Here is a 13,165-nt window from a genome sequence, read left to right on the forward strand (position 1 = left end):
ACACGGGTTCGTGCCCCGGTCCGGGAAGATCCCACATGCCGCGGAGCAGCTGGGCCCGTGAGCCATGGCCGCGAAGCCTGCGCGTCCGGAGCCTGTGCTCTGCAATGGGAGAGGCCACAACAGTGAGAGGCCCGCGTACCGCAAAAAAAAAAAAAAGTTCAAGAAGTAGGATGGTCTGTCTTCATAGTTTTAATAGTGGTTTCTTATCTCCTCAGTAGGAGGGAGTAGGGGAAGCTATGAAGTATTCCCCTAGAAAATGTTTTCTCTAGTCTTTGAGTAAAGCTTCTAGTTTTGGAGTGCCCCCACTCAAGACCTCACTGACCACAAGTGAAATCTACTCATGTTATTTCATAGTTAATCCGTTTCTAACTAAAAAATAAATCCCTATCATCTTCCAGTGTCATTTTTTCTAGTTCATATTCATATCAAAGAATGATATCTTTTTTTTTTTTTGGGTGGTACGCGGGCCTCTCACTGTTGTGGCCTCTCCCGTTGCGGAGCACAGGCTCCGGACGCGCAGGCTCAGCCGCCATGGCTCACGGGCCCAGCCGCGCAGTGGCACGTGGGATCTTCCCGGACCGGGGCACGAACCCCACCCCCTGCGTCGGCAGGCGGACTCTCAAGCACTGCGCCACCAGGGAAGCCAGTTAAACATACTTAATTACATGTGGGGTGCTTGGATTAGTACTTGGCTCATAGGTAGTGATCAATAATTATCAGCTACTATTATGACCATATTAACCTTGTCTTTTTGCCTCTTTTTGCCTAAATAAGAAACAAATTATTATTATCCGTTTTTCTTTTTTATATTTAATTTTTGAAAATTTAATAAATTTTATTAACTGTTGTTATACATGTAAAGTGTGTTCAGCTCTAGCATTCAATGTCTTTCTACATGCCAATGAAATGAATCATTTTTCTATGGTAGAATGATATCTTTTTTTTTTTTTTTTGCGGTACGCGGGCCTCTCACTCTTGTGGCCTCTCCCGTTGTGGAGCACAGGCTCCGGACGCGCAGGCTCAGTGGCCATGGCTCACGGGCCCAGCCGCTCCGCGGCATGTGGGATCCTCCCAGACTGGGGCACGAACCCGTGTCCCCTGCATTGGCAGGTGGACTCTCAACCACTGCGCCACCAGGGAAATCCAAGAATGATATCTTTAAGGAGACAAGAAAGTGATATAGGGTAAGAAGAATAACAAAAGAAAAAAAATACCTCTCCGAGTCCTTCTAGGGCCCTGAGTGCAATGAGGGCTCCAACTCCGAAATCTGCAGCGAGGGGCGTGAACAGGGTGAAGAGAGAGGTGCCAAGGATCCCAAATCCCAGCAGCAGTTTTCCCCCACTTCTGCTGGCAACATATCCTGCAGGAATCTGCATGATGATGTAGCCATAAAAAAAAGACCCGAGAATCCATCCTTGAGTTTCTGCATCCCAACGGTACTTTTTACCCTGTAAAGAGTAGGAGGAAAAATAACAGCCTTTTAAGACCTTGAGATGAAATGGCTCCTTTCTCTTACTGGCATGTGAGTACATATACATGTAATTTTGAACCACTGTTTTTGTTTGTTTGTTTGTTTGGCCGTGAGGCTTGTGGGATCTTAGTTCTCCGACCAGGGGTTGAACCTGGGCCACAGCAGTGAAAGCACTGAGTCCTACCTACTGGACTGCCAGGAAACTCCCCAGAACCATTGTTTTAGACTGAAGAACATGCAGACTTTCTACTGGGTAGGTGAGTCACCGTGATACAGACATGCAGATTCTAGAAGTGAATCGAAAATCATTGAAAGTCATAATGTTCAGGAAGGCTTGCTACTTTATGAAACTAGACTATGGGATGAATTGTAGATATTTTGTAATGACCATGACAAAGAAGGCTCAAAAAAGGCACAGGTTTAATCCAGAAAGCTACTGAACAGGATACTGCAGTGGCCAAGCTAGGCTTTGGAGCCCGGCCTGGGTTCAAGCGCAGCTCTGTTGCTTACTGGATTTGTGATCTGGGAAGATTAAATGAAAAAGGCCCATAAAATAAGGCCTGACACACACTAAATATTCACTTAATGCTGGCTACTAGTATGCAAAAATATAATTAATAGGCCATTAATTAATAGACCATTTCAGACCAAGCACTTCAACAAGGACACAGAGCGATACAAAAGAGCAAGAATTTAAACCAAGCCAGAAACTCCACGTGAGTAGGAAATGCCTTTTAATTAGTAGCAGTACACAGTAAGGGGAAAATGAAGATTTGGTGACTGAGTATCTGACATCTTTAGCACACATAGCCCTGTAACCTACCCACGTGTTAAGAACCATTCAGGATTTCTTTTTACTGTCCATGTAGGGCAATTAAGTAGGTGGATCATCAAAAGCACTTATCGAAAGTAAAGAAACAAAGCAAAGCCCTAATTATCCTTGTTTACAGTACCAATCTGCAGCTTCTCTGTAGAATTCCAGGGCTTCATGAAGTGTCCAGCAGGTTGAGGTGGGGGAAAGTGGGTGATGTGAACCCAAATATATACTCGGCAACATTATTGAAGTCCAATGTAAAGATTTTTGATAAGTCATTATTTTGCACATGTGCTTGTTTGGGCAGAAACCCTCTTCCCTGTTTGAGTGATCTTGTCTGTAAATGGCAGGAGAGACTCACCTACATGGGATCTGGCTCCTTTGTGAGCACTGAAGATGGATGAAAATACGCTTATAGAAAAGGACAGGGGCTTCCCTGGTGGCGCAGTGGTTGGGAGCCCGCCTGCCGATGCAGGGGACACGGGTTCGTGCCCCGGTCTGGGAAAATCCCACGTGCCGTGGAGCGGCTGGGCCCGTGAGCCATGGCCGCTGAGCCTGCACGTCCGGAGCCTGTGCTCCACAACAGGAGAGGCCACAAGAGTGAGAGGCCCGCATACTGCAAAAAAAAAAAGGACACTTGGGACTTCCCTGGCGGTCCAGTGGTTAAGACTGTGCGCTTCCACTGCTGGGGGTGCAGGTTCAATCCCTGGTCGGGGGAGTAAGATCCCACATGTCGCACAGTGTGGCCACAAGAAAAAACAAGGACACCAGCCTTTCCCGCCTGTACTGTCTCCCCATGTGAGACAAAAGAAAATGTTGAAAGTGTGTAAAACTCAATTCTGAACAAATGATGAACATGCACTTATCAATTCCAGTATAATATGAGGGAGGCAAAATGACATCAGCAGCTTAGGTGAGGCATGTATAGATTTTGTTTTGAAAGTGACCCATTTTTATTTTTCATCCTGTAGTTGAGATTATCTTAATCCTCCTGCAACAGGAACCTTTTAAGTAGTACAGCTATTAAATAATGGTCCCATAAAAACTATTTAGCAACATCTAAAACAACCTAATTTTCTAATATGCCAGACAGGCTTTTCCAAATTCTCTTCAAGGACAGTATGTTTACGGAGGAAACTGAAAAACTACTTTTCAAACAGATCAGGGCGCTGCAGCAGCAGCAGCTACAGTTATGTTACTGTCTAACCAGTTACTGGGAAAACACAAAAGAAAATGATTCAGAGTTTACATGAAGAAAGTGTCTGTGTCTCTGTAGGATGAATAAATTCAATATTTTTCAATATTTTTACTTGGAAGTATTTTAGGATTAAGATAATTTGCTTGAAAAACAGCACTGACCGTTTGGTTATGAAGAACTTTTATGGGAGTGGAATGCTCTGCACACTCGTTGGCAGTTCTATTATCTGCTGCAGTCGTGTTGGAATCCACCATATCCACTAACGCCACACTCAGATTCACCCGTAATGAATAGAGAACGAAGAAACCAAAAAAGGCCAAAAATGCTAGATTGTAACGAGCAGAGCAGCACACTGGAGCTGAAATAAAGATTGGTGGAAAACTTTCATTAAAAGAGTAACTTAGATGATACTGTCTAAATCACTAAAGAGGTCATTTCTTAGATGTACACAAATGAATAAATCATGAACATTTTTCTGAGAATATTCTCAGATGAAGCATATCTAAAAACATGTATCAAAGAGAATTTGTTCCCAGTACCTGTAGTTTTGATAAAGATTTAACACATGAGAGCCTGAACTGTAAGACAGTTTCTTAAAACATGGAGGCAACAACTTTGCTCAGAAAAATCTGCATTCCAGAGTCAAAACCAAACCCCTAATCCCTGTCAGCTGGCAAGAGAAGAGAAAAGCAGGTAAGCGGGTTTAACGGCATCACTATTTCTGAAAAACATGTCTCAAACATGGCCAATAAGTCCTCGAGCGTTCAGTGTGGCACGTACATTACTATGGGTCAGTAGCCCTCTCATCATAAACGTTATCTCAGCACAAAAAATTTACTGCCAAGGCCAGGGCATGAAACACCTCCTGATAATTTCTTACCTTGAAAAGTATCCTCAGAGGCTGGGTTTGAATCAGAAGCCATGATTAATACTTAAGGCTCTCCTAAACTAAATGTATTTAAGAGTCCAGAAGCAAACTTGCAGAATCTGTGACAGTTGCAGCCCCTGTGACAGTTGCTCAGTTGGTCTTGCTTAAAGGTCCCACAGCAAAAAGCACAGTTAGTGAATGTACCACAATGATTTAAAAAAAGAAAAAAGGAAGGCAGAGTGGGTTGGAGGAACCAATGAGAGGACGATCATGTGACAGGAGGAGTCTGACCTAGTTTTTTACTCTATAGGCGTATGCACATATTTTCTCTTTTTTACTTCTTTTACTGAGTTGCAGAACTGGAGGGGAGATGAGAATGCAGGAAGCTGACTTAAGGGTGACTGACCCCGAACGACAACGAGGAAGTGGCTAATCCAGGTTTTTACAACTTAAGTTTGGTCAACACTGAGTGTTTGATAAATACCTGTTGAAAGATAGGAACATCTGTTTCATTTGCTAATGACAAGTTAAAGTTAAGTACATATATATGAATATATGTGTGCTTTTATTTGGCAATGACTCATTAGCATTACACACACACACACACACACACACACGTGTGCATGTTTTTCCCTACTCAGGAATCCTGGTGTTTTCATTGACCTAACATCACACAAGGATACATTTTTCAGAGTATAACGGTCTTGGTACAGATTCAGATGGAAGCTTTAATGAATACAGCACAACTGTATTTAGGTGTATGTTAATATACTGTGATCCTACTCACTTTTCTACAAGCCCTCATACACTTAACAACTGCTATCAATTTTTCCTCTGTGCAAGACTGACATCTTTTAACAGACAACTTTTCATTTGGCATTCTTGCCTCCCTTTGCAGGAGTACAGCTGGTATTGGAACTATGGCACCACTGCCACAGTTAGATCCAGACCTGTGAAAACTATATTTCTAAAGCTTCATTCATGCTGCCTCTGTTACCTGAATCTAGACACACTGGCTCTCTGCCCCAAGCAAAAAGGCAGCTGTCTAGTTAAGGACAGTTGCAGAATGCAAGGCATGTTTTATAGGAGAGCACATTTTCTTTATCATTGCTCTGTGTTGGACGAGAATATACAGAGAAGTCTGGATGGGGGGCGACTCATAATCTTTCCAAATTTGGGCAATTAAAGTATGTTACTCTGGTAATCTGGAGCAGGAAATATACAGATTAATGCACTGTCTGCTTTGCCAAGGTACTATATACAAAGTTCATTATCTGCTTCAGCAGAGGAGTGACAAGATGTGATTTATGGTTTAAAGAGCTTCTCTGGTTGCTGTGTGGAGATGACAAACGGGCAGAAGTGTGAACGGTGGTGAGGGATGTAGACTCAGGGAGATCACTCAAGGGATTATTAGAAGTTTCCAGGAAAGAGGTGATGGTGGCTTAAAGTAGAGCAAAGCCCAGGCAACGGAGAGAAATGCGTAGATTTGAGATAACTTTAAAGGCAGAACTGACAGGCCTTGCCAACACACTGGACACAGGGGTTAGTGAAAGGGAGGGACAAAGTTACCAGCAATGCTCTTACTCTGAACAACTTTATTTTTTGCTACTCTGACTTGTAATGTTATCACTCCATTCTATCCTTATTTGAGTTGCCTTATTTTACTGTATGTTATCAGTTTCTCCCCACACGATAACTGATTAGGAATATGATATGCCTTACCGTGTGAATATCATGTAGGGGTAGAATCTTGGGAAGTGGAGGAAAGGTGAGTAAAATGATTTCAAATTCCTAGTGATACTACTTGGAAATCTGACCGAGAAGTTATGGACCCGGCAACGTTAACTTTTGGGGGCACAGAGTCAATAATCAGAAAAGAAAAAGCCAACACAGGAGTCATGAAGTATATGACTATGAGATTTTAAGAACATTACCAATAAGGGGTTACTAGTTTTAAAAAATGATTGTTGATTATAAATCAGTCAGAAAGATTTTGTTTCAAGAAAGTATGGTGACAGAGCAAAATGTGCCTGTGAATTTGGCCAGTGTTTGAAATTGGTCCAAGAAAAGCGTGCTCGCGTGACACGTGGAGAGAACAGTCATCCGGCGCCCGCCACACTGAAATCAAGTTCAAAACAAAACCATGCTTGCGTAACCAACGGAGCACCCATCAAAACAAACATCAGCTTCTAAAACATGGTTTAAACTTAGGAATGTGGAGTGGGCGTAGCTGAAAGAACAGAGGCTGATTTAGATTGAAGCCGACCTGGAGACGGAGCTCAGCTCTGATTTTCACTGGCTGTATGTCTTTGGGGAAGTTAGTTAATAGTTTTCATTATCAGGTTTCTCAGCTCCCAAATGAGGTGACCGCCACCCACCTCACTGGGTTGTGTGTGCATTAGATGAAATACTGAAGGGCAGTCAGTAAAAGTGAGTTCCTTTCCCGTTTATCCTGGAAAAAGTTATACCAACGAGATAAATGGCTACGATACACATACATGTGTAACACGGGACAAAAGAGTGACATGAATGTGCTGTGTGTGGGGGTCAAGGAAGGCCTCTGGGAGAAAGAACACGTGCACTGAACCTTCATCAATAAGCAGGTTTGAGGAAGGAGAGCGATGTAAGCAGAGGCAGCGGCAGGTACAGAAGTATGGAAAGCAAGCCAGAAGGAGCGGGAAACAGCAAATGATCTTATGGGGCTGGACTATGGCGTTGCATAACTCAGAGTGGGACACTGGGCACTGAATTTAATAACAAGAACAACAGGTAATAGGGGCAGGACAGGAATAAAGATGTAGAGAATGGACTTGAGGATACGGGGAGGGGGAAGGGTAAGCTGGGATGAAGTGAGAGAGTGGCATGGACATATATACACTACCAAATGTAAAATAGCTAGCTAGTGGGTAGCAGCCGCATAGCACAGGGAGATCAGCTCGGTGCTTTATGACTACCTAGAGGGGTGGGATAGGGAGGGTGGGAGGGAGACGCAAGAGAGAGGAGATATGGGGATATATGTATATGTATAGCTGATTCACTTTGTTATAAAGCAGAAACTAACACACCACTGTAAAGCAGTTATACTCCAATAAAGATGTTAAAAAAAAAAACCCAATAGGTAATAGTTATTGAGCCCGATGTGCTCGATATCAGCCTAAGTGTTTTGCCTATATTAGGGCTAAAAAGATTAGTTGAGGTGGGGTACACGTAAAATACTTAGAACAGTGCTTAGCACATAATATGCCTTCAAATAACTGTGAATTGTTGTTATTATTACTCTTCCTGGACATTAGGAATTGAGGTAATTTGTTACGGATCAAGGTTATTTCTCATTTGTGAGAAATCAAAGTTGAAAAAAGAACTTAAGAAGCTGTTGAAGTGGGTGTTAGGTTCCCAGTGAAACATGCAGAATTGCTGAGGGAGTGGACACCCACCCAAAACTGGTGGGCGCAACCTGCCCTCGCGTGTGACCTTGAAGCACGACTTGCCTGTACGCAGAGGCAAGCACCAGGTAAGCAGATAGCTGGCACTGAGATGGTGTGGTGACAAAGCAGGGAATTTAGAGTGCTGACAAGAAAATAAAGTGTTGGACTGTGATTCTGGCCCAAGAAGCAAGTAAAATGGAGATAATGGATAATGGTTTAGGAAAAGGCACACTAGAATATAAAATCTCAGGGAGGGCAGGAGCTTTTGTTCTGTTCTGTTCACTGCTGTATACCTTCAATGCCTACAGCAGTGTCTGGGAGAGCTGGCATATGAATATTTAGGGGGCTTAAAAGCAGAGAGGTGTTTCCTGATGGAACTTCACAATTCTACCTATGAAGTTCTCTTGACGATAGATGAAACAGACAGATCTCTCTACTTTTGTATATGTGTGAACTCTTCCATAAAAAGATGAGGGATCAATGGGCGGAAGGTCCAGATGAAATGAGAGTGGTCAAAGTGGAGCAGTTACACAGGCAGGTAGGAAGGAATTCTGGTTATCGTTAAAGCAGTCACGGAAGATGACAAGGTCCAAGGGGTGACTGAGGAGGGAAGGAAGTCATCAGACACGTAGGAGTCTGAGAAGGTGAGGGGACGTGGTGCTGGATGAGGCGTCACTCAAGATCATGGTGGGAATTAGAGTGTAGAAGGTGGAGGCGTGGCAGGTGGTAAAGCCTGTGATGACTGAAGCAAAGTGCTGGGAAGTGGGCAGAGGAGAAAACCACGTAGGGGAAAGGAGCCTAGCCTAATGGCGTTGCGAGTGGAGGGGTGATTGTCTGGAAGCATCAATGTGGAGTAAGGAAGAGTTGATCCCACCAACTACTACAAGATAACAGAAAATCACCCCGTGAGATAGCAGGGAGGAGTGGTGTGCCCAGAAGGCCAGGTTTCCGTTGCAACAAGGAGGTGCCTGAGGTGAGGGAAGGCTGCTGAAAAGCTGAGGATGTCCAGCCTTTCTTCATTGTGGGAGGGTCTGGCAGTGGGGAGAAGCAGGCCTGGCTGAGGGGCAAGGAAGTACTGAGCAGTGAGGGGCTGAGACAGAGGCGGAAATCCACAGTCGGGGGCACTGACCTATGCAAAGACAATGACTTTGTCTAGAGGAGGGGGCCTGGACTGGTGAGCTCCCCGACCAGGGGACTGCATTAAAAAAGATTTCCTATCTAAACGGATAAAACAAGTTTGGCTTTTAAACAGGGTAACATTTAATTGGTCTTAGCTTGCCTTATGGGTAATTCATTCCTGATAAATCCTTATGCATTCTTAGCTCCCAAATTAATACCCATTTACAAGAAAACACCAAATTCCATTAAAATGGACTCAGTTACTTTAGTATTAACATTGATTATCACATGACCCAAGGCCATTTCCTTTCATTCTGTAACATGGTTGCTGTCTACCTTATATTTAAGACTATATTTAAGACTATATTTATAGTCTTACCTTATATTTAAGACTATATTTACACACAAATTATGTTTGTGAAACACAACGCTTATGTAACTGAACCTTGAATGTAACCATCTGCCTCCCACACTAAAAGAATAGCAGAGGTAAAAAACAAAACAAAAAATGAAATAAAGCAGAGGATGTGCCATTATAAGCTAGAAAATCACAAGTTCCAACAGAGTGTGACATGAAGAATGGGGCCCTTATTTTGTGGTGCCAGCTTCTCTGAGGAATGCAAAATGCAGTCTTCACTGATGATGATAATAATTAACATTGACTATATGCCAAACTCTGTTCCAAGCACTTTCTATTAGCTTATTTAATCCTCACAATAACCCTATAAATTAGGTGTATTATGTTCCCTGATTTACAGGCACAGAGAGGTTAGGTTAGGCAGCAGAACTACGATCGGCCATTAGGCACCCTGCCTCCAGACCCATGTTCTGCCTTTAAACACAAAGAAATGTCTTAGGAGACCTAAAACTGATTTTTCATAACATGAATAAGCACATTTTGGTGCAACAGTATGTTGAAAATCCATTTAATCAAATACAAGACACATCTCATTCATACAAAAGTAAACCTTCAACTGGTGGAAAGTGTGAGGAATGGAATTTTTATGTGTGTACCTAATTCCCTCCTCCCTCCTACCTAAATTAGGCAGAAGAATCTATACACTTCCTGTGGTTTACCAGTATTGAGCCGCCCTTCCCCCATCACTTTGTTGTTTTGTTTTTGTTTTTAATTTTTAGTGGAGTATAGTTGATTAATAATGTTGTGTTATTTTCAGGTGTACAGCAAAGTGAATCTGTTATATACATATATCCATTCTTTTTACGATTCTTTTCCCATATAGGCCATTACAGAGCACTAAGCAGAGTTCCCTGTGCTATACAGTAGGTCCTTATCTATTTTATATATAGTAGTGTGTATATGTCAATCTCAGTCTTCCAATTTATCCCTCTCCCCCTTACCCCTTGTAACCTTAAGTTTGTTTTCTACATCTGTGACTCTATTTCTGTTTTGTAGATAAGTTCATTTGTACGCCCCCCCTTTTTAAGATTCCACATATGAGCAATATCATATCATATTTGTCTTTCTCTGTCTGACTTACTTCACTCAGTATGACAATCTCTAGGCTGGAGGAATCAGGGTCCCTGACTTCAGACTATACTACAAAGCTACAGTCATCAAGACAGTACAGTACTGGCAAAAAAACAGAAATATAGATCAATGGAACAGGATAGAAAGTCCAGAGATAAACCCACACACCTATGGTCACCTAATCTATGACAAAGGAAGCAAGAATATACAATGGAGAAAAGACAGTCTCTTCAATAAGTGGTGCTGGGAAAACTGAACAGCTACAGGTAAAAGAATGAAATTAGAACACTCCTTCACACCATACACAAAAATAAACTCAAAATGGATTAAAGGGCTTCCCTGGTGGCGCAGTGGTTGAGAGTCCGCCTGCCGATGCAGGGGACACGGGTTCGTGCCTCGGTCCGGGAAGATCCCACATGCTGCAGAGTGGCTGGGCCCGAGAGCCATGGCCACTGAACCTGCGCGTCCGGAGCCTGTGCTCCGCAACGGGGGAGGCCACAACAGGGAGAGGCCCGCATACCGAAAAAAAAAAAAAAGGGATTATAGACCTAGATGTAAGGCTGCACACAATAAAACTCTTAGAGGAAAACATAGGCAGAACACTCTTTGACATAAATCGCAGCAATATCTTTTTTGATCCACTCCTAGAGTAATGAAAATAAAAACAAAGAAAAGAAAGGGGACCTAATTAAACTTAAAAGATTTTGCACAGCAAAGGAAAACATAAACAAAATGAAAAGACAACCCTCAAAGTGGGAGAAAATATTTGCAAATGAAGCAACCGACAAGGGATTAATCTCCAAAATATACAAACAGCTTATGCAGCTCAATATCAAAAAAATAAACAACCCAATAAAAAAATGGGCAGATCTAAATAGATATTTCTCCAAAGAAGACATACAGATGGCCAAGAAGCACATGAAAACATGCTCAACATCACTAATTATTAGAGAAATGCACATCAAAACTACAATGAGGCAAAACTACAACCTCACACCAGTCAGAATAGCCATCATCAAAAAGTCTACAAACAATGAATGCTGGAGAGGGTGTGGAGAAAGGGGAACCCTCCTACACTGTTGGTAGGTAGGAATGTAAACTGGTACAGCCACTATGGAGAACAGTATGGAGGTTCCTTAAAAAACTAAAAATAGAGCTACCATATGATCCAGCAATCGCACTCCTGGGCATATATCTGGGGAAAACCATAATTAGAAAAGACATATGCACCCAGTGTTCATTATAGCACTATTTACAATAGCCAGGACATGGAAGCAACCTAAATGTCCATCGACAGATGAATTAAGAAGATGTGGTACATATATACAATGGAATATTACTCAGCCATAAAAAAGAATGAAATAATGTCATTTGCAGCAACATGGATGTCCCCCATCACTTTGGTGTGCATCTCTGAGATCTACCTGGCTACGTAAAAGCAAATGCTTGAAAAGCAAACCAGGCAGGTTACTGACAGGTTACTGAGAATTCTGTTGTGTTCTGTCAACCTGAGACATATTCTTTTTTTTTTTTCCAAATAAATTTATTTATTTATTTTTGGCTGCGTTGGGTCTTTGTTGCTGTGCACAGGCTTTCTCGAGTTGCGGCGACCGGGGGCTACTCTTCATTGCAGTGCACAGGCTTCTCATTGTGGTGGCTTGTCTTTGTCACGGAGCACGGGCTCTAGGCACGCGGGTTGTAGTAGTTGTAGCACACGGGCTCAGTAGCTGTGGCTCGTGGGCTCTAGAGTGCAGGCTCAGTAGTTGTGGCACACGGCCTTAGCTGCTCCACGGCATGTGGGATCTTCCTGGACCAGGGCTTGAACCCCTGTCCCCTGCATTGGTCTTAACACTACAGAAACATACTTTAATCTTAGCTCTCTCAATAAAGCAGCACTACACATAACACAAAATCATGTCCTCTTATTCATGATGGAGCAGGGAACTTTCAAATTTGTGAAGGATTCAACAAAAATGATTAAGCATTTTGCAAACAGGAATTTCACCAACCTAACACAAATGTGGCAGTGTTGTGACGAGGAAGGAGGATGGGACTAAAAACTGGAAGAACTCTGGTTAGTCCTTAATATGGCTACAGCAATAGTGGGAACTTAACCTCTCTGGCCCTCAGCTGTTTACATATAAAATGATGCCCACCTGATAGGAGTTAGTCTCTAAGGTCTTTTAACCGCTGTAAAATTTTATGATGAACATTTTATCAGCTTTTCTCTTCTGAAAAATAAAACTATACACATAGGCATAGATAAGGTACAGCTAATTTCACAAAGGTTTGTTTCAGAAACAAACATAAAAGATAAGTAAAATATATGCAAACATCTAGAAAGAGAGGTTTTAAGGTCTGCTGAAGGTCTTCAGGCACCAAAAGTGAAAAACACTAATTCTGGATGGAGAGTTTTTTTTTGTTTTTTGTTTTTTTTAAACACCTACACTTTCTGAAATGTGCAAAGTAAACATATAGAACATAACTTAAATAAAAAATATAACTAATGGGCATCGTGTTTCTCCTATTAGCTGTACATGGTAGATAGTATGACTAAAGCTAGGACAAAGGGCACTACGGCGAGAAAATGAGGTAATACCTGGTGCCTCTTATAAAGCGATTACATCCATCTTTGTCTTTTCCATCCCTTCTCCTGGTGCCCCTCTTCTGTCCTGCTCGCAGCACCCCAGACACAGAGCTTAATTTAAAATATTGTTGACGGGCTTCCCTGGTGGCGCAGTGGTTGAGAGTCCACCTGCCGATGCAGGGGACACGGGTTCG

At 42.5% G+C, this 13,165-nt stretch overlaps 1 protein-coding gene across 1 annotated transcript in view; it reads right to left on the minus strand.

Moving 5' to 3' along the window:
- SLC17A5 (solute carrier family 17 member 5) overlaps positions 1-4,406 on the minus strand; it is a 46,860-nt gene extending 42,454 nt beyond the window's left edge. The window contains exons 1-3 of the mRNA XM_007458408.1: positions 4,364-4,406; positions 3,645-3,841; positions 1,215-1,448 (exon numbers count right to left, since the gene is read on the minus strand). Of these exons, the coding sequence (XP_007458470.1) occupies positions 1,215-1,448; positions 3,645-3,841; positions 4,364-4,406 (474 nt within the window). The remainder of the gene's footprint in view (positions 1-1,214; positions 1,449-3,644; positions 3,842-4,363) is intronic.
- Between the last annotated feature and the right edge of the window lie 8,759 nt (positions 4,407-13,165).

Source organism: Lipotes vexillifer, unplaced genomic scaffold (assembly GCF_000442215.2).
Source record: "Lipotes vexillifer unplaced genomic scaffold, Lipotes_vexillifer_v1.1 scaffold2, whole genome shotgun sequence".
Lineage (NCBI taxonomy): Eukaryota > Metazoa > Chordata > Mammalia > Artiodactyla > Lipotidae > Lipotes > Lipotes vexillifer.